Here is a 26,578-nt window from a genome sequence, read left to right on the forward strand (position 1 = left end):
TGCTGTGAAAATGGGACTATTTCACTAAATGCCAGAGACAAAAAGGGGGAGGCCTTGGCTTCAGATTTCAAAAGGAAGATGGACAGGAAGAGGAAAGTGGTATGAGAACTAACATTATAATTCCTCCTTCTGGTAGAGAAGGGGCCTGAGGCCTCTGCTTTTTCTTTCCCTTCCCTCTTTCTGACTGTATCTGTCCTCTTGAAATCCAGCCTAGTGATTATTTACAAGAACCATTGACTCTAGGTCAGTTCGGCACTCTCAGCATTCCAGGAGTAAAACGGGGGGGGGGGGGGGGAGACAGTGGGAACTGGGCAAAGCTGGTGGATGACAAGGTGCGAAAAGTATAAGATGGTTGTGGGAAAAGCAAAGTTGAAATAGCTGGTGCTAGGGTCCAGTATGGCTAACAGTCCAGAAAGCCAAGAGGGTTGAATCCAGACAAGAGGAGGAGGCCACAAGGAGGATGAAGAGAGGCTGCTGGAGGAGTCCCTTTTCCTGAAAAGACTGGGTGCAGAAGCACAGAGGGTATTGATCGACTTCATCTTTGTTTAAAAAAAATGAAATTTAGTTAATTTACAGTACTGTGTTACTTTGAAGTGTACAGCAAGGTGATTCAGTTATATATATATATATATATATATATATAATTTTTTAGATTCTTTTCTATTATTACAAGATATTGAGGTTATTACAAGATATTGAGTAGAGTTGCCCATGCTATACAGCAGGACCTTGCTGATTATCTATTTCATATATAGTGGTGAAATGAAGTGAAGTCGCTCGGTCGTGTCCGACTCTTTGCGACCCCATGGACTGTAGCCTACCAGGCTCCTCCCTACATGGGATTCTCCAGGCAAGAATACTGGAGTGGGTTGCCGTTTCCTTCTCCAATATATAGTGGTATGTATATGTTAATCCCAAACTCCTAATTTATCTCCCCACCCTGCTATCTCCTATAGTAAACACAAGTTTGCTTTCTATGTCCGGTAGTCTATTTCTGCTTTGGATTTACTTCTTTTTATCTCTCCCAAAATGCCTAGCCCATTTTAAATGTTCAGTAAATTTGGTAAATGTTGAATGGAAGAATGAAGGAACATATATTTCTCTACCTCTCCGATGTCTAAGGGTAGAGACCTTGTTTTACTTTTATTTCATATCTCTCAGTGCCTCCCAGTATTAATTAATAGTGAGTCTCTGCTTTAGATATGCTTGGACATATCTTTCTTTTTTAAGTATAATTGATTTACAATATTACATTAGTTTCAAGTGTACAACAGAGTGATTTGATATTTTTATGTATTACACTCCATTTAAAGTCATCATAAAATAACAGCTATATTTTCTATACGGTACATATATCTTTGGAGCTTATTTATTTTATACATAGTAGTTTTTACCTCTTGATTTTGATACCATCTTAAGCTGCCTATCAAACCATGAAGTCAACCAAAAACTGTCTCCATGCAAAGTGTTACTGGATCTTTAACTGCTGATAAGCATATGTCCCTAGTAACTTTTATTAAAGTATTTTAATAATAATTTTATTTTACATTTGGGGAATTTTAACCACTCAAAGCTTCTTCACATTCCTTGTTTTCATTTATTTGGCAGTTGAAGAGGACTAGAATTATTATGTACATTTTATTGATTAAAAAAGCCAGTGAAATCAAATTCTTGCTCAGTGTCATAGAGTCAGCCATGCTTTTTACACTATTCCACTGAATTCATTCAGCGAGTCTACAGTAAAATTTGAATTTAAAAAATCACTTGAATGTTATTTTTAAGACTCTCTGGGGAACAATATATAAAACTGGGACTTTTTTAAAGTTATGATAACTTTATTATAATTACAGTGATGGAAAATCTTGATTTTAAATGAGGTAATGAAAAATGCCCTACATGTGATAGTTGAAACAGTCCCACCTTATATTTTGAAATTAGTCCCTTCTGGCTCTCTTTTTGCCCAAGTAGCTGCTTAGCCCTTGTAATGTATGATTCAAGTTCCTTCTCTGTTTCCTCCACCTTCAGCCTGACATCTAGGTCTTGGGAAACATCAGTTGAGTTCTTCAACACGGTTACTAATTTTACCATATTGATCTGTAATGACAAAAAATTATCAACACTTGGCCCAACTTCTTAGAAAACTCATAAACTAATAAACAGTTTGAGTAGCAACTCATATTTTCCCACTAGACATAAGAATATTCTATTTACTATATTGATATTTTCCAACATGCTCTAAATTATAAAGAAAATAAAAGGGAAAATTAATATTTTGCAAAAACTTTTCAAACGACAAGGCAATCCCCTTCTCTGTCCTGCCCTCCCATTGACTGCTTGGTTTTAAAGACTAAATTCAGTAAATAGGGAATATTAAAGACAGACCTGGACTTTCTCTTTAGCTTCTTGAATCTTTGCCTGAAGTCCAGCTGTGAGGACATGTTGGAGAGACTCCTGGCTTGAAACCTGTTGTATATCCATTTGTAAAGTGTCTTCAGTTCTAGACACGAGCTCTTCGTACATAGAGCCTTTGGCAATAAGATGCTATTAAAACACATTAGAGTGAGACAACAATAAATATTCTGATTATATGTTAAATATTAACCTCAATAATCTCATCAGGAAATCATAAAAAATTAACTGTTAATCCAAAATAAGGCAAATTTATATTCTAAAAAGGTTATATTTAAAATTCATTTTGAAGTTTATATTAATACAATCAGATTCTGAGCAACATAGTATTTTATGTATTATTATTAAACACTAAGCACTTAGATAAAATAAAGACTGGAGGAATACAATGCCGATAGAAAATAAGTTGAGAGAGTAGTAATAAACCTTAAAGCGAAAGTCAAATCAGCCAGAAAGGAGTTCAATAAATGTTACTGGAGAAAATAGCTGTTGGAAAAACATCTTTTTAGAACCATGCTTTTTACAAGGTACCAAAAATAAATTTCAGATGAATTAGAAAATTATATATAAAACATGAAAACTAGAAAAAGAAGAAATTATCCATGAAAACTGATCTGCTCCCTGGATTTGGAGGATCTTTAAAGGCAGAAATGACTATAAAAACACAAAAATTTTGTATGTGAAATAAAATAACTTAAAAGTTAATAACTTGGTAAATATATTTGCCATACAAATGAAAATGAGTCATGATTCAGAGAGCTTATAAATTCAATAAGAAAAATACTAAGATCCCAAAGAAAATTCAGAAAATGCAAAGACATAATTCATGGAAACAAATGGCTAACAAATATATGAAAGACAGTTCAAACTTACACGTAATCAAATAAGTTACAAATTAAAATAATGGGGCACCACTTTTCAGTTATCAAAATAACAAAATTTCAAATTACAACTCAGAGGTGGCATAGGTATAATAAAATAGAAATTATATTGTGTGATACCAACTATGAAGATGTTGATCTTATTTATCACAGTGCAGAGGAACTGTGGTGAGTTTTATTTTCCTCTTTACACTTTTAGGGGCTTCCCTGGTGGCTCAGATGGTAAAAAAATCTGCCTGCAATGCAGGAGACCTGGGTACGACCCCTGGGTCAGGAAGACTCCCTGCATAAGGGAATGGCAACCCACTCCAGTATTCTTGCCTGGAAAATTCCTTGGACAGAGGGGCCTGCTGGGCTACAGTCAAGGGGAATCACAAAGAGTCAGATATGACTGAGCGACTAACACTTTCACTTTATACTTTTATGTGTTATTTAAATGTTCTGAAATTAGCACATTGATTTGTAATTTCAATTTTTTTCTATTTTTAATTATAAAAGTAACAAAAGTTCCTGTAAAAAACTTAAACAAGAATAGAAGTACAGCACATGAAGAAAAAGTTTTTCTTCTTCCCAATCCCTCCCTTGTCATTTAATCAATCATTTGCATATTCATTTAAAAAGTATGTACTCTATATCTACTATGTACCAGGAAACATACTAAGAGGAGGGCTCACAGACATTTTTCTATAGATTTAAAAGTATAAAGTTCAAAAAGCAACTGTTTTTAAAAACACTAAAAGTATCACATTACCCATACTATTCAGCAACCTGTATTTCTTACTTAACAATATATCTTGATACAATAAAGATTTACTTTTTTTCATTTTTTTTGTTTCATCAAACTTTTTATTTTGTATTGGAGTATAGCCGATTAACAATGTTGTGAGTTTCAGGTGGCCAGCAAAGGGACAAACATAAGCATGTATCCATCCTCCCCCTCCCCGACTCCCCTCCCATTTAAGGCATATAATACTGAGCAGAGTTCCCTGTTCCATATAGTAGGTTCTTGGTGGTTATTATAAATATAGCAGTGTATACCTGTCCATCCCAAACTCCCTAAGTATCCCTTCCCCCTGCTCCTTCCTCCCAGCAACCATACGTTCTACTTAACTTCCTCTTATCAGAAGTATATTCCAGCATGTTTGTGTTTTCACTGTTTAACACTTTTGCATTTTTAAAAAATTCAGTATTTTAAAAATACTGAATTTCTCACTTATTTATTACACTAAAAGAAATTTCAATTACAAACATAAATAAACAAATAAATAAAATTAGAAAAGCACCAGCAGATGGCACAGGTAAGTTCATATAATATTTTCAAAGCAAGTAGAGGTATTACTCTTACGAACAATGAAAACACAAAATTATTCACACACACCATTTCAAAATGTAGAAAAGAATTTCAAAATTCAAAAGAATTATACAAATAATTCTTTATTTCTAGAACTTTCCATCTTGCTGTAATTTATGACATGCTTTATAAATTTTATAGCTGAGCTGGAACTCAGTAAAACCTCAATTGTAACTTCTTTCCAAGGAGAACTGAGTGATACTAAAATACACTCTTGCCTCACTGCTTTTCAATGAGTCAACTGCCTGAGAAAAAAGAACAGAGTTTTAACAACAGGCAGCCCCCTCCCTGCATCAGGTAAGAAAGGAAAGTGGCTTCCACAGGGGTTGAGCTTTCCAAGAGTAGATTACATCATCTCTTATATTCACAATGCACTGAGCTATAGGAAGACTGAACTCACTTACTCATCTCATTGCCCTCTGATGAAAGAGAATTTTAATCTCCACTCTGGAGCTGGGAAAATCAGTTCAAGAATTTAAACTCCCTATCAGTCTTCAACTTTCTCCTCTGTCCTCAGGAAAATCACAGCATATGATCCAGGGTTGAGATTCTATATTATTTTTTTTTTAAAAAAACCCACAAAGAAAGTTCAAACAGTGGTTTTATTGACTATTTCCTTTAAAACTTTTTATCTTAATCCATAACCCTACAGCCACAAAAGTTGTCTTGTTAATGCTGTTACACTCATACCTGCAAAGATTCTTCCATTGAGGTCTCTACATCATCCTGCTGTCTCAGAAGATCCAAAACTGACGTGGTTTCCGCCTCCCAGGTTTCCACTTGTCCAATGAGCCTTTCAACCTCTTTAGCCACTTTCAGTGGCCCTGAAAAGTCTTCATTTTCTTTTTCATGTTCTTCCCCGGCCTACAACATTCAAAATTATCACTCAAGAAAATGGTAACATTTATATTATAAAATAATTATCATTTAAAAAAGTTATATCTCTGTAGCAAATTAATTGAACAATGAAAATCTCAAAAACAATGGCTGCTTTTTAAACCTCAATGTTTTAATAGCATCTTTATAAAAGTTAGTTAAAATGCATACTGAACTTTTATGCCAAAAAAATAAAAAAAAATACATTATATCGCTTTTTTTCCCCTGAGAATGCTAAATCAACATATTTTAATGATTTAAGATCTACTTTTTGGACATGATGATGATACATTATGACAGTATAAATACTTTAAAAATTAAAAGATTTATTCACAAAAATTGTCTTAAGGATATCATTCCTATCAGTTAGTTACTATTATTTCCATTTTACAGCAAAGATTAGAGCTTAGAAAATTATAGTATTGACTCTATAAACCCATTTCTAAAACTGGTATACAATTTAATTAAATACCATTGGTAACAGTAGTTGTGAAACATCAGAATCAAATTTCAACAAAATTAAGCCTTTTCACATTAATAATCTCTCAGTATCCTATAACTTGATATGCTACAGCTTTACATGATAGACACATTCTTAAAGCTGTTTTTAATCAGATCATATTTTAAATGTATGAGAAAAATAGTCTATATTTTTCTATTTGAAGAGCACAGTGCACAGATTCAAAATATTCCATGATTAGGTCTCCTAATGATGGGAAAAAAAGCACTCCATCATGGCAACTGGCAAAAGCCAGATAAACATTATTTTGTTTAAAGTTGTATAAGTTATTCTGAAGGGGGCATATTTCCAAAATCATAGGTGCTACACCACACATGTGTATGATTTCTTGTTGTTTCTTTTCCATATTCTTCTCTATAATCTAACGTCATCCTTTGAATTACACAACAAAGCACGAAATAAAGATTTTACTTCCCCCCATTTTACAGAAAGGATGCAAGACAGGCCAGAGGCTAGCCTAAAGCTGGACAACTGAGTACTAGTCAGAAGTAATCTGAAGAAAATAGCAACTCCACTTCCACAGCTCAGAAGTCATGACTGCTTCCGTGTGTCTGCAAACTCTTCAGTGAGTTAGAGGCACAGGGCTTTTATTTACTATTTCCTTTCAAATTTTTTATTTATTTTAATCCATAAGCCTACAGCCATAAAAGCTATAGGCTTATGGCTACTGTTTAGGCACTCATGACCACTGCGTGAGGGTACCACTTAGGCATGTTACTGAACAATGACCATACTTTAAGTGTTATCTAATAATCTTACTTATCAGTTTCAACAATATGGGTTATTTTCCAAAGAAAAGAACAGCAAAGTTAAATTATTTCCATATATCAATACAAATGAACTACATAAAATATGACTATTTACCATAATATTCTGATTGTGGTTTTCAGGAAGTTCGCTTGACGTATCTGTTAAAAAACCAACAGTTAGGTTTTCTTCTTTGGATAGCTGAATATTTCCAGAATTGTCAAGAAAGGGCTCATCTTGTAATTTCATAAGTGGCAGGTTCGCTTCCTATAAAAAATTAATGTCATGAAATGTAATATTTATATCTTTTATTCTAAGATATATGATTAAAAACAATAAGGAGACATTTAATTTTTTAAATTTCCCATATAACACCTCAGTCTCAAATTATTAAGAATAAGAGAATAATTTAATAATTTAAGTTCAAAAATTATATGTGCTTTATGAAGCACTATACTTAATATAGGGTTTCCCTGGTAGCCTGGTGGTAAAGAGTCTGCCTGCCAATGAAGGAGACATGGGTTCCATCCCTGGGTTGAAAAGATCCTCTGGAGAAGGAAATGGCAACTCACTCCAGTATTCTTGCCTGGGAAATCCCCTGGACGGAGGAGCCTGGCAGGCTATAGTCCAGGAAGTCACAAAAGAGTCAGACATGACTTAGAACTAAACAACTACAACAAATATTAAATATAAAGATAAAATTTGCTGTATGTTCTCAAGAACTTTTAAATCTAACAGGCAAAAATGCTTATGTTACTCTTTAATGGTAAATAAATTTCAACTGAAAATCTATGTTGAATGTCCATACAAATATCTGAACATGAATGGTTATATCTGCATTATTCATAAGAGTCAAAAAAGTGGAAAGAAGTCAAATGTTCAACAACTGATCAATAAATAAATACAATGTGGTATATCCATACAACAGATTATGCTTTGCTGGTAAAAATGAATGAAGTACTAATACATACTACAAAATGAATGAACTTTGAAAACATTACACTAAGTGAAAAAAAGCCAGAAACAAAAGACTACATATTTTATGACTCCATTTATGTGAAATAACCAGAATAGGACAATTTTTAAAGCTGGGGACATTGGGAGAAAATGAGAAGTGATTGCTAATGGGTACAAAGTTTCTTTATGAGGTGATGAAAATGCTCTAAAATTGATTATGGTGATGACTTGCACAACATTAAATATACTGAAAACCACTGAGGAATTCACACTAAATGAGTGAATTGTATGCATGTGAATTATACCTCAAAGAATCTGTTACCGAAAATAAAAAAAAAACTTACATGCTGAGGTTTTGTAATAAGCTTTCTCCATCTTTTATTCAACCTCCTCAGTTCTTTAGAAATAGATGATCCAACTTCATCATTACTGACTTGAAATAAGAAATTTCCCACTTCATTTAAAGTAGTATGTTGTAGATTCCACTGGGAGAGTGTCTCAAAGGGAACCTATATAACATATAAACAATGCAATATTTTAATGACATAATATTTGTCTTTCTATTACTTATAAAAGATCTTCACTGAGCTTGATTGCGAGCAAAAGTAAGTGTGAAGGTTCTGCAGATTCTTACCCTCCCTGTTGGGCTACCTCTTCATCCTTGATCACTAATTGGCAGCCGCTAGCTGTCTGTCATCATTCTTGATCCTGAACATTTAGGAAACATGTGATGTTCTATTTTTCTAAGCAGCTGACAGGCTTACAGCAAAGGTTTCAAATCTTTTCAGTTCATGGCCGCCTTAATGTCTCAGGAATTTTTTCAAGGATTCCCTAAGCTAGAAAAAGTACCTAACACTTCTCATTCCTAACTAGTCAGGTCCAAATAGCTTAGAGGCAATTTGTGTGCTATTCAACAGACAGATGTTGCTTTTCTCCCTCAAATTTTAAATTTACCCAAGAGTTCTCTTTGGTAGCTCAGGGCATCTCAGCACAGAGTTTGGAAATTGCAAGGCTTAAAGTCTTATTTTTTTCAAAGAATGGGAATCTTATTAAAAGACCTTTAAAAGACAGAAGACGAGTTGAAAGCCAAAGATTTGAATTTTGGGTATCAATATAGGCTATAGGGAGAAGCAATGACTCACTCAAATATTTTTTTTGCACTCATACACTTATTAGAAATTTTACTTTCATACGAACAGCCTGTTTTTTTATTATCTTTAGCTTTTATATGGAAAATGCTTAATCTGAGAGGTTGTCTACACTTATTTGCAATAGAAGAAAGCAAATGAAAGAAAGAAAACTACCTCAAAGAAAAATCATAAAACAGGTTATTACACAAATGGCAAATAAAAACAATAATAAATTATACCAAAATTTCTTTCACACTTCTCCACATAAATCTGAAGTATTCTGTTTTTCCTACTCTAGAAAGTAAGAAAGGTTTTAAAACTGAAAGGTACTCACCCAAATGTAAAGAAAACTTTCTAATTTATTAATTTATTTTAAATGCATCGGAGAAGGCAATGGCACCCCACTCCAGTACTCTTGCCTGGAAAATCCCATGGACGAAGGAGCCTGGTAGGCTGCAGTCCATGGGGTCGCGAAGAGTCGGACACGACTGAGCAACTTCACTTTCACTTTTCACTTTCATGCATTGGAGAAGGAAATGGCAACCCACCCCAGTGTTCTTGCCTGGAGAATCCCAGGGACGGGGGAGCCTGGTGGGCTGCCGTCTGTGGGGTCGCACAGAGTCGGGCACGACTGAAGTGACTTAGCAGCAGCAGCATAAGCTATCCAGTACTCCGTGTCTTTTATTTCCTTTCCAAGGAATTTAGCAATATATCTTCCAAATGCTATACTGTGTATGTAAATTATACCTCAATAAAATTCTGTGTGTGTATATAAAACCTACAATGAGGAGGAAAATTCCATTTAGCTATTATAGGAGAAAGAACCTAAACGCTTTCCAATACTTTGGAGAATTTTTCCAACAATTGTTTGCTCATTCCTAGTCTCTTGTTTTTGGATTGAAAATGAGGCTATCCAAACAAAATGAAAAAAATAATAATAATAAAATTAAGCGAATACCATAAGACTGAAAATACCTCTTTCATCTGTTCCTTCTTTGTCTCTTCAAAACAAGCCTTTAGTAAACGAAGGTTTTCTACATAAGTAGCCCAACATGCCAGAACTTTTTGTAGAGTGGACTTCACATTAAGTATATTTTCTCTATACATGGAAAGATGATATTTCACCATCGTATATTGTTTACTAATATTTGGATATTCTCCAGCTATAATGTTAACAAAACAAGACAGCAATCTTAAAAAACAGTTTTTCATTAAGAAAATAATACTGCTAAGAAAAATATTCACATACTAATTGACAGTGGACACTAACAGGATTAAAAGTGAAGGCAAGAATCTTCCAAAACATACATTTATGTACAACCAATTCCTAAAGCATCCAGATACATAAGGAAAGTGAGACAAATGAAATGTTATTTTTAAGTGATGGTCATTCCATCAAAAAGAAAATACAGCTTTACCCAAGTTGTTATGAATTTCTTCACATTTTTGAAACGAAGTTTCAAGTTGAGCTAGGAACTCTTTTTCTTCAATAAATTTCTGTGGGGAAAAATGAAAATAAAACATATTGACAACTTTTTTTTAATGTGTCCAGAAATCCAGACAGAGAAATAAACATTGATGAAGCGCTTAGGCACCAAAATTTCTTTACAGTAATTAATACTACATATTTGGGTTAAGTAGTTCATGAAGAAAGATAGTTAAGGTCAAAGAAACATACATATGAGTATTAGCAATATACAAGTATGAGACCTGACAAAGTTTATCTTAATGTAGTGACACAGTTTTACCTTGGTTTTTCTCATGTCTTTATTAATATTGAATAATTTTTATTAGATGTTGAGCATGGTATAAATAGATACAATCTATCATCTATCACACAAAGACCCTTGAGAAATACCTTTAACCAAGTTATTATGTGTCTTAAGCAAGAAAAATCTTTCATGGAAGAACAGACAATTAAAAACTCATTTATTATACACTTATGTGCCAACAGTATGAAAATGGAAAAATGAAAAATCAAAGTAGGAAAAAGAAGTTAAAATGTTCAAAATCTAATTTAGAATGATGATTCCTATTCATGAATGTACAGTGTTTAAATCATAAACTGTAAATAAATATTTCCTCATCATGTTTTTCCAATTTTTGCACTGAAGTTTACAATCTTAGATTTTTCTTTTTGGCCCTCATCCCAGAAATGGAGAAACAGGGAATGCACTGGAGGTCCAGTGGTTAGGATGCAGCACTTCCACTGCCGTGGTCCCAGGATCAATACCTGGTTGGAGAACTAAGACACTGCAAGCCACACAACATGGTCAAAAAATAAAAACAGAGATACAGGAAGAAGGATAATAAGGCCTAACTATAGAAATGACATTGCTAGGATGCTTTAGCTTTAACTTAACATATAAACACATATATTTAAATCATTTGCAAAAATTTTTCCTATAAATTTTAAGAGCTAAACCTCTCCCCCAGAAAAACTTCCAAGACAGAATATACTGTTTTGCCCACTCTTAAAACTTGAAAAGCTAAGATTAAAATGCTCTAAGAAAAATTTAATTTTTGAATAGAACCATATATCAGAGTGGGGAAAGATATTAAGCAAGATATCCAGTAGGTGGAGATAGGAATTTTTTTAAAGGAAGTAACATTGAAACTTTCTTTATTATGTAACTTAGCCTGGTTAACTCAGTTTCCTCTGTTGTGCTAAATAATGTTATTTTCTCCTTCTTACTCTTCTCGATGTCTGTTATTTGACTACCTATAATCTTTTTCTCTGGGTAATATTTAAGCTACCGAAAGCTACCAAGAAAACTCATCTCAAAACCTGAAAAGTTAAGGGACATTGTGCTCAGGAAACATGCAAACCCAGGATCATGGAGAACAGTTGTCTAAGACATGAAATAAAGTAGCTTACATGCCAGTCTTCCAGCAATAATTCCACAGATTCTTTGCTCCCGTATTTGATGTTCCAAACAAGCAATTTTGATTTCACTTCCTCTAGCAAACCAAGAACTGAGCACTCATAGTAATGAAATTCTAGGCATGGAATGACTTTTTCCCCCGAAATGTTGTTGATTCTGGAAGATAGTGCAGGTTTTAGAATTTAATTTAATATGACTGGCCAAATGTGAAAAATGTTTGGCATTTTAAAAAATATTGGGGCTTTAACATTTTCTTTTAATCACATGGAACTCAGATGCATCCTCACCTCTTTTTTTTTTTTAAAGTAAAACAAACATTGTGATGAGATATAAACCAGCTATTTCTAAGATAAAAATACCTAACAGAATTATGTTCTGCAGAAATTATTCCCCCATTGAGAAATTCTATGATAAAATGTTAATCTCGAAAACATTTTACTGAATTTGAAAACTTCCATATAAGAATACAACTGTAATTTCCACATTTACATATTAACAGCTTTCATTAATTAAAGCTAATACCTTCTTAATATCATTCTTTGAATAATGAGAAAAGAGAAGACGATGTGGACGAACACCAACTAAATAAACTTTATAGTTTTTGGAGTTTATTAAGTGCTCTCATATACTTCCTCCCATTTCATCTAGTATTCCTTGTGAGACATGAACAGAGTGAGTACCATTACTCTATATTTACAAATGAGAAAATGTGCAGAAAGACATAATAACTTGGCCAAAACCAAGATAAAGAGCTCAGTTTCTGCCTCTAACTCCACAACTTTTTCTACCATCATATCCTCCCAGGAAATAAAAGAGGAAGTATGTTAGCATGATATTATGTTACTGTTACATAAAACACGAAGGAATTGTTGTCAAGAGCTAAAGACTGTCAAAAATTATCTACAAATCTGTATTTCCTGCTGCCTGTAGCACCATGTTAGTGTTCATACACAAAGATGTCAGCAGTTGTGAAAGGATGGTGGTACAAACCGTCTTTTCATTTCCTCCAATTTTTCAGGGGGTACCAAAGGCAAATGGTTTTCATCTCTATTTTCAAATGCCAGGAGAGTATTCAAATGGAAGTCAAATTTATCCATCAGACTCTGAAAAGAAATTTAGTATGACATGAACCACATTTATTGTCAAACTCTGTAACCAAGGGTTTGTTAATCTCATTTGCTCTGTGCACACATTGCATCTTTTTTAAAATCATAAAGCCCTTATATTTTCAACTAAAATGTTGTGAGTAAATATTTCCATCACAGATGTTTTAAACTAGAACATTTTACAGAGAGGCAGACTGTGGTTTCTCTGGCAAAAGCATTATCAAAATCTTTTTTTTTCAGATGTATTTTCCATTCAATTGTGGGCTCAAATGCTATAAATCTCACTTATTAAATTCTTTCATATCATTTTAGTGAGAACCCAATCTCCCAGGTTTTAAAACAGTCTCCCCTCTCCTTTTTGGCCAGACTTTACAGTTGCTTTAGAACTTACTGGACAGATCGTTTTGGGTCCCAAAAATCTCCAGGGGAATCATCTAAACCATCCTCAAATACCCACTGTATTTCCTTCTCTTTCTTCTAGGAGAAAAGTCTTCCTTAAGAACAGTTCTAACAAAATATAGATTTTTCCCTGTTTCTTTTTTCTTTGCCAACCTGGAATAAAGTAATTTTCTCTTGCGTTAGAGCCATGGCTTCATTGTAATCCTGGGAGACTGACAAATCTTCATCTATAAGCTTCTCTACCTCCTGGAGCCAAGTTTCTATTTGAAAAAGGGGTGACGGCAAGACACGATTCAATTCTGTTTGCCACACATTAATCTGAAAGAAAAAAAAAAAAGAAAAGATGTTCTTTAGTTGACACTTTTCTAGTTTATTTGTTCACATACAGTATGCTTAATCCTCTAAAGAATTCTTTTAAAACAAGCCTTTAAACACAGTACTTCAATTCTGATATGTTAGTCAAGGAAATACTGATTAATGGGTATATTTCTAAGTATCATTGGCTAGCTGTTGATCGAGAAGATAATTTGTTCAAAAGCTTCAGAAGAGGGTACAATCAAAACAAATGTTTTGATCAACCCATAATCAGTTACAAGAAGGAAATCAGAAATAGTTATAGCATGTCACTCAGTAGGGGTAAACTACTGTACTGAATGATCATTTGAAATCCTATAATCCCTTGTCTTCTCTGACATTACACCTACAGATAGCAAGCAGGTTTATAGGTTATTTTCCTCAGTAGCCCCAATCGTATATTTATATTAGATATCTCTACCACATCTCCTGATTATCTGTCCTTCACCAAAGCCCCGGCCCTTCAATCCCGCCGCCTCCCCCTTCCTCAGTCTTCCCACCACTCCTGAAGTCTGTAAGTCACACACATGCCAACCCTTTGCCCCAAGCCCCAATTACCTTCTCAGGTCTTTGCTTTTTCTGCCCCTTCTACCTGAATTTTTTCCCTGCTAGGGAACCACCAAAACTCACTCACACATTCATACATTCACTCACTGAGCCAATTAGATAGATGTACATGAATGGCAATGTGGAGATGGCTTAAATACATGTGTGCTCAAAACTGAAAGAAGCAGAATAACATATAATACCAACTTATACAACTTAATACATGGTTACATAAATAATTACTGCATTTTGAAAGAACATATAAATGAAAGATACATACTAGGCACATCACAATGGTGGCCAAAGGAGAAAGAAGACTGGAAGGAGGTATGAGGATAAAAGTAGACAAACACACAATTGGTGTGTGTCAGTTGCTCAGTCATGTCTGACTTTTTGCGACCCCACGGACTGTAGCCTTAGTAAGTGAATAAAAATAGGAGTGGGATCTTGTCCAGATCCATGTGTCATGAAGACAAGAGTAAGTTTAGCACAACTGTCCACACATCTGAGGGTCAACCAGATAAACAACAGCCACAGCTCCTGCCAGGCCCACCTAGTGCGGGAAACAAACAAGTACATGGTTATAGTAAAGTGTGAAGAAGTGAAGTGAAGTGAATGTTGCTCAGTCATGTCTGACTCTTTGCAGCCCCATGAACTATAACCTGTCATGCTCCTCTGTCCGTGAATTCTCCAGGCAAGCACTGGAGGAGGTAGCCATGCCCTCCTCCAGGAGATCTTCCTGACCCAGGGATTGAACCTGGGTCTCCTGCATTGCAGGCAGATTCTTCACCATTTGAGCCACCAGAGAAGCCCACAGTAGAGTGTGGTCTGCAGTATAACAGGGCAAAGGGCTGGGGAGGACCCCACACTGATGATGCAAGCATAAGTTTTAAGTCTGTACTCTCTCTTTTATCACAGTTCTGCTAATAAATTGTCACTATTCTTAGAGTTAAGTTCCACAAAAGCAAAAAAAAAAAAAAAAAAAAAAGGAAAGAATAGGCAAAAATTAGGTTACTTTTTAAGAATAGGGTCCTTTAAGTCATAATTAATTCATTGGAAAACATTTATTGGTTGCCCACTATAAGCAGGGCAAGTATAAAAAAAAAAATCCCATTAAATCCACAACTCAAGCACAAAGATATAAAATGAGAACAAAGCTAGGCTCTTTTAAGGCAGTCAAATGGAACTATTCATAAACTAGAAGCATGGAATTTTCTGCATTTTGGTTTGCTTTTTTTTTTTTTTAGCATTATTGAGGTATAACTGACAAAACTGTAAGATATTTAAAGTGTACGTCATGGTGATTTGATACACATTTACATTGTAAAAGGAGTCTCACCATCTAGTTAATTAACATTCATCATTTCACATATTTAGCTCTTTTGGCAAGAACATTTAAGTTTTACTCCCTTAGCAAATTTCAGTGATATAATACAGTGCTAACAACTATAGTCACCAAGTTTTACATTATCTCTTCAGACCTGAATCATCTTAGAGCCGAAAGTACTCTTTAACCAACTTCTCCCTATTTCCTACCGCCTCAGTCCTGGACAACCTCAGTCCTGGACAACCACTTTTCTACTCTCTGTTTCTATGACTTTCATTTTCTTTTTTTTGGCTGTGTCATGCAGCTTGCAAGATCTCAGTTTCCAGGGATTGAACCCAGGCCACAGCAATTGCAAGCCCAGAATCCTAACCAGTAAGCCATCAGGGAACTTCTAAGTTTGACTTTTTAAATAAAGATTCCGCATATCAGTGATGCGATGCAGTATTTTATTAATTGCCTTGCAAGTTCATTTCCTCAAAACGCATGTAGCAAAAGACAGCTTTACAACCCTAAATCATTAATTATATGCCGTGAAGCCTCCGGTTGGAAAAAAATGGAAAAGAGGTTCTCATTATTATGAATTTTAATATAAAGAAGCTAGGATGTACTTTTATTATATATATATGATTTATTATTATTAGCATTTCCCAAAAAATAAACAAAAAACAGAAAACTGGCAAGCAACTGAGCAAAAGATAAGCTAAGAATGATATCTCTAACTCAGCTAGTATTCTTTTCACAATTGAAAGAAAGCTGTATATTTCATTTATTTTTAATTGGGGGGTAATTGCTTTACAATGTTGTGTGGGCTTCTGCCATACATCCACATGCATCTGCCACGGGTATGTGTATGTCTCCTTCCTCTGGAACTTCTCTCCCTCCTCCCAGCCCTCCAGGTTGTTGCAGAGCACCAGGTTGAATTCCCTGCATCAAAAAGCTGTATATGCTTTGAAAGAAGACAAATGTGAGTTTTCTGACTGTGGCTGTACTCTATGCAGCAGTAGGAAGAGGAATGATAGAAGGCGATATTTACCTTTCATTCTTCTCCTTTCACTCTTAACATAGAAAACTAGCTCCACACTTTCTTTCTCAGTGTTGGAAATTACTTTTGAATTTGGATGAAAATTTATATAAGATCTTGTCAGGTCAAAATAATGTGGCTATTTCCTATAGCAGGCTTAAAATGAAACCATTTATTAAGATACTCTGAGATATCTATGTCTTCAACTGATTGAACCAGAAACTGGTATTGACTGTTATACATATGATAACTTTAAAATTAATAAGTTTCATTTTGCAACACTAAGAAAATGAGTGGCACTCTGCCTAAGGATTGAATTTTCAAGCTACCATCAATTTGTAGCACTTACTCTTGTAAAATAGCTCTTTTAATGATTTTTCTCATTATTTGGGGTGATTTTTCCAAATCATAGGCAGCAAAATAAGGCCAGATCTCTGTGGCCTGGAATAGCCTGAACTATACAGACAGCATCTTCTTCCTCTCCTGTCTTGTTGAGGATTTATAACAGAGTTCCTGCCCTTCACAGGGATCAGAGTTGTCAGAGCTGTGATCAGAAAAGGAATTGATAACACAAGGAGCACTGCCACTTTATGGGAAGATTTCTGGAGCTGCACTGGTCCTTCAAAATTAGGGACTCGGAAAATGTGGCTCTTTTTAAGCCACTGAGCTAGTGTTTAACACATTTCACAGACGGCATGATGAATGTATTCTGCAAACAGGCTGTCGCTCCTGGTGGTCGAGAGTCTTGAGCAGAGATTGGCAAACTTTTTCAGGGCCAAAGAGTATTTGTGACACGTAATCTCTGTTGTAACTCTGTAAATTCACTAAAAGTCAATTAGCCATTTAAGATGAAGAGATTCTATGGCATATAAATCATACCTCAACAAAACTGTTTAGAAAGAATGAAGACAGGACTTCGCTGGTGGTCCCAGTGGTTAAGAATCCACCTTCCAATGCAAGAGACATGAGTTCAATCCCTGGATGGGAAACTAAGATCCCACATGCCATGGAGCAACTAAGTCTGTGCACCACAACAAGGGAACCCCCAACCACTACAGCTAGAGAGAAGTCTGCGCGCTTCAACAAAGAGCTTGCACACTGCAACAAAGACCCAGGAAGCCAAAATAAAAAAAGAAGACCTGCAATATAAGATAAGTTAAAAGAAGTTCTCAAGCTGAGAAGAAGTGAGTTCAGATAGAAACTCAAGTCTCTAGGAAAGAACAAAGAACAATGGAAATGTAAATAGTTATATAAATATGAAAAACTAATTTTTCCCTTAATTTCTTTAAAACACATGACTGTTTTGAACAAAAATTTATAACATGGTCTTGGGGACTTTAAAACATATGTGTGTGTCATGCATATATTTATATATAAAGCAACCAATCATAAAAAGTGAGAGATTTGACTGCAAGACTTCTACATGTTGTCAGAAGCTGTACAACTTAGAATGTTACAACTTTAAGTAGATGGCAAAAATGTTATAATGTATATTGTAATCACAGTAAAAATACAATATGACGTAGAGTTAAAAAGCCAATAGATAAACTAAAATGGAATTTAATATGTTAAAAATTAACACAATCTAAAACAAGGCAAGAAAAGAAAGAATAGAGATACCGAAAACAGAGGTGTGTATACTTAGTCACTCAGTCGTGTCCGACCCTTTGCAACCTCATGGACTGTAGCCGGCCATGTTCCTGTCTGTGGGATTCTCCAGGCAAGAATACTGGAGTGGGCTGCCATGCCCTCCTCCAGGGGATCTTGCAGAAGGGACTGAACCCAGGTCTCCTGCATTGCAGGCATGTTCTTTACTATCTGAGCCACCAGGGAAGCCCTCCCAAAAAACAGAGGGGATAGACATTAAAAAAGGACTTCCCAGGTCGCACTAGCTAGTGGTAAAGAATCCGCCTGCTAATGCAGGATATGTAAGAGGCACAAGTTCAATCTCTGGGTCAGGAAGATACCCTGGAAAAGGGCATGGCAACCCACTCCAGTATTCTTGCTGAGAGAATTGTATGGACGGGGAGCCTGGCCAGCTGCAGTTCATGGGGTCACAATTGGATATGACTGAAGCAACTTAGCATGTATGCAAACACAAAAAAGCATAAGATGATAAACCTACACTGAACCATATCAATAATTAAATTAAATATTGTCTGAATGCTTGAGTGAAAAAGCAGATGTTGTCAGAGTGGATAATATAGCCAGATCCAATTATATGTTATATATAAGAGATGCCCTTTAAATATAAAGACTCAAATAGGTTGAAAATAAATGAAGGAAAAAGATGTGCCATACAGCCAGCATAGGAAGAATGCAATGATTATATTGATATCAGATTAAGTAGACATCTAGAAAAATAATCTTACCAGAGATAAACAGTAATATTTCATAGTGGTAACAGTGTTGATTCAGGAAGACATAAGAGTCATAAATGTACATATTTAATAACAAAGTCTTAAAATACATGACACAAAATTTGACTAAATAAAAGGAAGGATTCTACAGATTTTAATAATCCTCTCTCAGAAATTGACAGAAAGAATATCTGGACAAAATATCAGTGAAGGCATAGACAATCTGAATACTACCAACTACCTTGTCCTAACTGATATTTACAGAATGCTATATCAGATGACTACATAATACATGTTCTTCCACATATATCATATGTTATATACCATAACACATGAGTCAATAAATTTAAACTGACTGAAATCATACAGATATATTCAAACACATATACACACATTTATCACTACACTTTCTCTCTGGGTTTGTCCCTACCCACTTCAAGCATCTATTGATATTGACACATGGTACTGTCCCAAAGCAGAGAGAAGGCTGCAGGTCAGTATTGATAGAATAAGGATTCTGATTGCAAGAACTGATGGCAGATACAAAAACTTTGGATAAGCCTGCAATTTCTCTAAACAGAATGTTATAAATTCCTATTTATATCAACCACTACTCAAACGAGATCATGGAGAAAATATAGTAACATTCTCACAACTTTCTGTTGAAGCATCTATCTTGTCTTTTACAGAATTCCTCATGGAAGTCTAAAGTTCTGATCCAACTAACAAGCTGCCCCACAAAAGCGTTCTAATCAACATAACACAGTAACCTGGTAGTTGAGACCATCCCAGGCTTCTCTCAACTGCAACTGATCTTTATTCAGGTCATCTACATTCCTTTTTATTGTCAGGACATCCAAAAAGCGTTCTTTTTCTTTGTTGAATGACTCCAAAAAGGACAGCAGGCTCTACAATTAGAAGAGTAAAGACTGAAATGTTTAAACCAGTTTATAAAATGTAATTTGCTATTTGAAGGTCTATAGCTGTAGAGTATATTTAAATTTTTACTTAGATAAAACTAAAATTCCCTAAATCTAGGATCCTCTCACCAATCCATTTTCTTTTTTCAGTGCACCCTCACAATCTGGGCACTCTAATAGTGACATAAGTCACAGATTTTGCCTCTACTGGAGTGAGGCAGCGAGGCCACCCAGCTCTAGAGGACAAATCATAATAACCCACAAAAAACGTAAGTTTCTCCTCCCTAAATATGTGTTCACAACAAAATAAGAATGAGTGGAAATAGGAATTATATGACAGCAATCAAGTATAAATGATTTTTGAAGTGTCCATGATTTACTGAGCTTCAGTCAATTCTTCCCAAGTCATTTTATATGGACTTTAGAAAATACTTTGTCTTTGCCCTCAAAAACTTAATAAATAAATCTTTTCTTGGCTTGTATTTGTGTGAAACACTGGTGTTTGAGTCATCAATTGCATAAATACTATTTAAAAGATTACCCATAATTTTTGGTCATATTTCTAATTAAATTTTGTGTTCAAACTGAGGGGTAATTAAATTCTTTCTAAAAATAACCTCATATAGTTTTTCATGCAGGAAACCTGAATTTGCGGTACTTTAGTAAATCAAAGAGAGAGCAAGGCCCTTCCTGTGGACACTGAGCGCCTTAAGGCCAGAACTCAGAGGCAAGCAGCACAAGAAGCCCACGCAGCAGAGACAGAAGGCAGAGGAGACCCCTTCCTTCACTGGTGACTCCAAACACAAAAGAAAGGGGAGGCCAGTAAGTCATACCAGCCACAGAAAGGCTGGACTGGATTCATCCAACTCCCTCCATTAACCAATGTGGGGATGAAGACCTAGAGGCACTCATGCTGGGTAGACCCATGAAAGTATCCCTTTCAGGATGGTGAGCGGGTAGGGAGCACAGTCTGTGTAGACTGGGTTCTGAGAAATAGACCTGTGGGCCCTTCACATTGGCTCCTGTTAGTCTCTTTAAAGAGGGCACAAGGAGTTGTGAAGTAATTAGCCTCCAACTAATAAAAAAATAAAAAAAATAAATTAAAAAAAAAAAAAAGAGGGCACAAGGAATAACTGCTTACCCTGGAGAAGCATTGGGACGCCAAGAAACCTACAGCTTTAAAGCTGGATTTCATTCAAATCCCACCTCTACCACACTGTATCTATGTAACTTTAGATAACTCCCTTGGCCCTCCTATGTCTTATCTTCATCTGTGAAACAAATAACAATACCATACTCTGCAAGATGTTATAACATGTAAAATGTTTGTCAGCAAGGTGCCTGATATGTAGCAAATGCTCAATATATGGTGATAATATCAGCTGTTATTACTCCCCAAAGGACATGCTGGCTGAAACCCTGCACTGTACTTCTGGGACGGCTCCATTTCTGATTTCCTAATCTTTTCGTCCTTCAAATTCTTTCTGAAAAGCATATTTCTGCTCTAGACCAGGGATTGGAAAATGTGTGGTGTAAAATGCAAGATAGCAAACATCTTCAGCTTTGTGTCTTGGGCCACATGGTCTCTGCTGTTACTATTCAACAATGTGATGAGAATGAGACCACAAACAATACTTTAATGGACATGGCTCATATACAATGTATATTATAATATAATATATTCAATAAAAATGTATTCATAAAAACAGGTGATGGGGTCAAGAGACCAGTTTGCCAATTTCCACACTGAAACCTTACTACTCAAAGTTCTCTAAGGATCAGTAGAATCAGTACCATCTGGGAGCTTGTGGGAAATGCAGAGTCTGAGGCCCCATCCCAGAACTACTGATTTAGAATCTGCACTTTAACAAGATTTCCCAGAGGCTCTGTCCCTAGAACTCAGCATTAAAACTTGGAGTTAATTTGGTATTTAAATAATTAGCTCTGAAAGATTTTTTTTTCTAAAAACATCCTACTCTTCCCTAAGAGTAAACCACAAAAAAATTGCTGTTTAAAGTCATACTTACTTCATACGTTTTACAGTAGGTCTCATTTTCTGAATCCGTTAGCATTTTCTGGAACTTCTTCTCTTGTAAAGCTAACCAGACCATGGCATCTTTCACCTTTCCCTGTAATTCACACACACCCATACACACACACATTTAAAAGTCTATCCTAAATAGACTTTGTGATTTTTTTAACAACAAAATTAACAACTTCAAACATCAGTGAAATAGTGTAATCACTACACACCAGTGACTCAGTGTGTCAAAGAAGGATTTTGCTTGCTCATGTAGCACCTTAAATTTTAAAATGGATTGAAACCAGAATCTGAACACAACGTACTAAAAGAACAGGGCAATCAAGCTCTTAACTTTTGGCATATTCACTTCCATCATTCTTCAATTTTAGAGAATGTTATTCTAAGTTATTTATTTATAACAGGCATTTCATAATTCTGCTTTCCAATAAACCTAAACATGGGTAACTCAAGAAATGTTTACATCTACTAAATAAATGACATCAAAACATATCTTGAACAATTTAAAGATGCTACAAATAACACTATTAAAGCCTTTGGTTAAGCTATCCTATGGAAATGAGAAGCATTTAGATTCTTGTTTAGGTGGTAAGCTTGAACACATTTAGAAGCAAAGTTTATTGCTAGGGGATAAAGCAAAAGAAATTTCATCTTACTTCTACTCTCCTTTAACCTTTGTTTACTTTTTCCTCCCTACTAAGGAAGAGTATTTCTATATATTTTTGCATCTGATTTCATGGACAGTTGAATTTTTAATTTTAGTTTTTAATAAGAAAATTAATTAGAAAAAAGAAGCTCCTCAGCAGGTCAGAAATAAATGAAGTGCATTATAAGCTCAAGTCTCAGCTTGAGTCTCTCTTCCAGAGTCAGCAACAATCTGGCTTGGTGCCTCAAATATAACAGTTGGGAAAACATAGGCCTAAATTCATCAAACAAAATGCAGTAATATGACTGCATGCTTACATGTCTGAGGAAGTAGTTTACATTTAAAAATAATATTGGCTGATTCATGTCAGTGTATGACAAAACCCACTGAAATGTTGTGAAGTAATTAGCCTCCAACTAATAAAACAAACAAACAAACAAAAAAACACATTTTACCAAATTCACAGCACTCATTTATCCATATAGAAGCAGGTTGTTTATTTTCAGTTCAATGATTTTTATGAAATTTCCACCTACAATACTTTGTGTAACTAACTGAAAGTCAAAGGAAAAAACTGTAAAAATCTGATGGAAATTCAAGAGTGTCTCAACAAATAAGGATTAAGAGTGGAACACAATGATTCCATTTATATGAAGCTAAAGAACAGGTAAACTAGAGATATGCTAAAATTAGATTGTGATGACCGTGCACAACTTTGTAAACATACTAAAACCACTGAATTGTACATTTTAAATGATTTAATTTTACGGTATGTGAACTGTATCTCAATAAAGCTGCTAAAAATTACAATAGATATCACCAGCCCAGGCTGGATGCATGAGACAAGTGCTCAGGCCTGGTGCACTGGGAAGACCCAGAGGAATCGGGTGGAGAGGGGGGATTGGGATGGGGAATACTTGTAAATCCATGGCTGATTCATGTCAGTGTATGACAAAAACCACTACAATATTGTAAAGTAATTAGCCTCCAACTAATAAAAATAAATGGAAAAAAAAAAAAAAACCTCTGGGACTATGTGGGGCTTCACTTTCCCTTTCCTAAAATTGAAAGCTTCTCCTTATCTTTCCTACTTCATAGGAATATTGTTAGCATAAGGCAAATTAATAAATGTGAAGGTTCTTAGCAAGCTATAAAAAAAATTACAATAGATAAAAGTCTGATATCGTAAAATATTTTTAAAGCCTGCTATAATTTGTCCTATATAGTACCTATCTAAATGTTGTCTTAGGTAATTCAGCAAAGTTTAATAAATTACTGCTTTTAACTTTAAAAAAAATAAGCAAAACTAATCTACAGTGAAAGAAACTGGAGTGCTGGTTGCTTAGGGTAGAGGAGTACGGACAAAAGAGAGGCACAATGAAACATCTGGGTAACAGAAATGTTTTACATCATGATTAAAGTATGACATATGGTGTACGCATTTGTCAAAGCTCACTGAACTTGTACACTTAAGGTCTGTGTGCAAATTACGCCTCTATGCTAAAAATTAAACCATTAGTAGGGTACAAAAAAAAAATGAACTTGGTTTGTACTTATAAAGACATACCTGGGCTTCATCTCCAGACCCAGGTGCCTTCTTTGAATACTGCAGAAATTGTGCCACATAGGTCATGATCGACTTTTCATCAGGATTAACAACATCCACATCTGCAAAATACACCACAGTATCAATCAGCTACAGGTGTGATTTACTCTAATATTCAAGAACAGTATTGAAATGAACTTGAAATGAATCAAAGCAGTAAACCAATCATGCAATCTCTGTACACTCACCCTTGCTCCAAGACTATGCAGTAGTTAAAAGTTTAGATCTAGAGTCAGATGAAGCTGGGTTGAATCCTGGCAGGAGTAAATGCACAGCCTTGGTTTCCTAATAATAAAAAAGTCACTGTGCATGTTGTATGTATGAGGACATAAGTAGTCAGGGAGGGTGGAAAGGAAAAGGAAAGCCTTCCTCTTACTGGTGACACAATGCAGAAACTCCTCCAGGAGTGTAAGAATATAAAGCAAACAGAATTCACCCCTGACACTCTGGTCTCTGCACTTGTACAGTAAAGAATCTCAGAGTATATGTTGTAGAGAAGATTTGTTCAAAACATCCACAAGATTTTATTCATTCATTCATGGAACAAATACATTTACTGAGAGCCTGCTATGGACCAGTCTTTGTGTTGTACTGAAATTTTCCATGGTGAAATAAATTTGGAAAATGCTGATTTACACACACTTAAAATATTATAAATTAATTAAAAGGCAGAACATCTCTAGGCCTATAATAAATTAAGTAACTTGCAAAATCAAAAGAAAAGATTGCAATACGTTATAGGTAAAATGAACACATAATTTGGGGGTGTCTTTAGCTATGTTGTCAAAACAACCAGTGAAGATATTGACAAGGAAATCTATGTTTATTAATTCCATTAAACTCAATTTTAAAAATATTTACAGAGAGTTAACAAATGCAGGTCACAAGCATGATATGTAAGGCTCAGACTTTGCTCATAGGGACTGTCTCATCCCTTCATTCAGCAAGTTGATGCCAGATTCCTGAGTAGATGCTAGATGCCTTAAGACATTATTTGCCCCTCAAGGAGCTTGCAGTTAGGAGAAAAACAAACTAATAACAACAAACTATGCATGCTTTAGGAAACATGTTTCCCAGTGAGTGCTTTAAGTCAGCTGAGAGAAGTGAAACTAATCTATATCCAAATAATAAAATTAAAGACAATAAGCACATAAAAAGAATCAATAAAAAGGCAGGAGTGGGGTTTAAATAAAGAAAGGATCCTGAGAGTTATTTTATTGTTTATTGGAAAAAATATAAATATCGAGAGATACATAAAATAATTATATTGCCTTAACTGGATACTTTAAAATATTTTCACTGGATAAGAAGGTGTGCATAGTGAATAAAAGTATTAACAAGATTGTTTCAAAAGATAATTCTCTTATTCAAATATGACTTCAGTATTTGGGCTGCATAAGTAATCATGATGTACTTCACATTTTTCAAACTATTATTTAAACTATATAAAATGAATTATAGGAAATCACTTATACAGTGGAAATCTGTTTTGATTAAATCATTTATTCCTCTAGTTGCATACTTATTTTCACACACCAGAATAGAGAAAACAGTTAACACTAATAATACTTAGCAAACACAAGGAGAGAAGCAGTTAAAAAACAGAAATAGGAAAGAGAGCAAAGCATGGGGGACAATGAAGAAATTTTTAAAAGATAATGAAAAGTCAATAAGGAAAGACAAAAGATTAAAAAACAAAAAGAAGTAAGAAAAATAAAGGAAGGAAGAAAAAACAAGAAGATGGGCAAAGGTCAAATAAGAAGGGTTATTAACAAGCAACAAGAAATCAGACTAATAACAAACCTAACATTATAGAAATACGGAATCATTAGCCTAACTTAGGAATATCACCTAGTTCAACTTTTACAAAAACAACTCAGTTTCAAAAAAGTAAGAATCAGTAGCAGTGAGCCTATGTAGCACCCAGACCTTGGTTTCCAATACCATTCTCCAATAAAAGGAACCAGGGCTCCTTGGAGGAATGACTGATCCCAGGACTACAGTAGGAAGTACACACGAGCCTGGAGCATCTTGTAGTGCCAGAGTGAGGAACTGCCCATGAATGGAATTTTTTCTAATTAGAGCAATAAAATAAAGTAGTATTGGATAAAATATCCATGAGTCTACAGTGACATAAATAGTTGGATAAGTAAATAAATGGAGAAGAATAGGCAAATCTCCTGTGCAGAATTCCAAATAATTTATGTAGCCAACCTGCCCTCAAGGAGAGTGAGCATAACTCTCCTGAGTGTGGGCTGTGCCTGGTGATTTCCCTCTAGAGAGGAGAGTATGGGATGGGGGAAACAAAGAGTAACTTCACAGTGGAGAAAACTCACAAATACTACCTTGGACAGGAGATCAAGGTCAACATCAACAGTGCTGTCGAGCTGACAGCCTGAGAAGAAGCATAAGACAAATTCCAGCAGAGAGGCATCCAGCAAAATACCTGGCCAGTAATCCTCAAAACTATCAAGTTATCAAAACCAAAACAAAAAC

General features: G+C 35.0%; 1 protein-coding gene across 3 annotated transcripts in view; it reads right to left on the bottom strand.

The window, feature by feature from the left end:
• SYNE2 (spectrin repeat containing nuclear envelope protein 2) overlaps positions 1-26,578 on the bottom strand; it is a 320,326-nt gene that overhangs the window by 204,200 nt on the left and 89,548 nt on the right. For all 3 annotated transcript variants that reach the window (XM_061156908.1, XM_061156910.1, XM_061156909.1), the window contains exons 9-21: positions 24,044-24,144; positions 21,817-21,918; positions 19,640-19,777; positions 13,415-13,579; positions 12,747-12,859; positions 11,750-11,912; positions 10,290-10,368; positions 9,847-10,034; positions 8,086-8,250; positions 6,902-7,051; positions 5,332-5,505; positions 2,383-2,541; positions 1,921-2,094 (exon numbers count right to left, since the gene is read on the bottom strand). In XM_061156908.1, coding sequence (XP_061012891.1) covers positions 1,921-2,094; positions 2,383-2,541; positions 5,332-5,505; positions 6,902-7,051; positions 8,086-8,250; positions 9,847-10,034; positions 10,290-10,368; positions 11,750-11,912; positions 12,747-12,859; positions 13,415-13,579; positions 19,640-19,777; positions 21,817-21,918; positions 24,044-24,144 — 1,871 coding nt within the window. The remainder of the gene's footprint in view (positions 1-1,920; positions 2,095-2,382; positions 2,542-5,331; positions 5,506-6,901; positions 7,052-8,085; positions 8,251-9,846; positions 10,035-10,289; positions 10,369-11,749; positions 11,913-12,746; positions 12,860-13,414; positions 13,580-19,639; positions 19,778-21,816; positions 21,919-24,043; positions 24,145-26,578) is intronic.

The sequence above is a fragment of the Dama dama genome, chromosome 12 (genome assembly GCF_033118175.1).
Source record: "Dama dama isolate Ldn47 chromosome 12, ASM3311817v1, whole genome shotgun sequence".
NCBI lineage: Eukaryota > Metazoa > Chordata > Mammalia > Artiodactyla > Cervidae > Dama > Dama dama.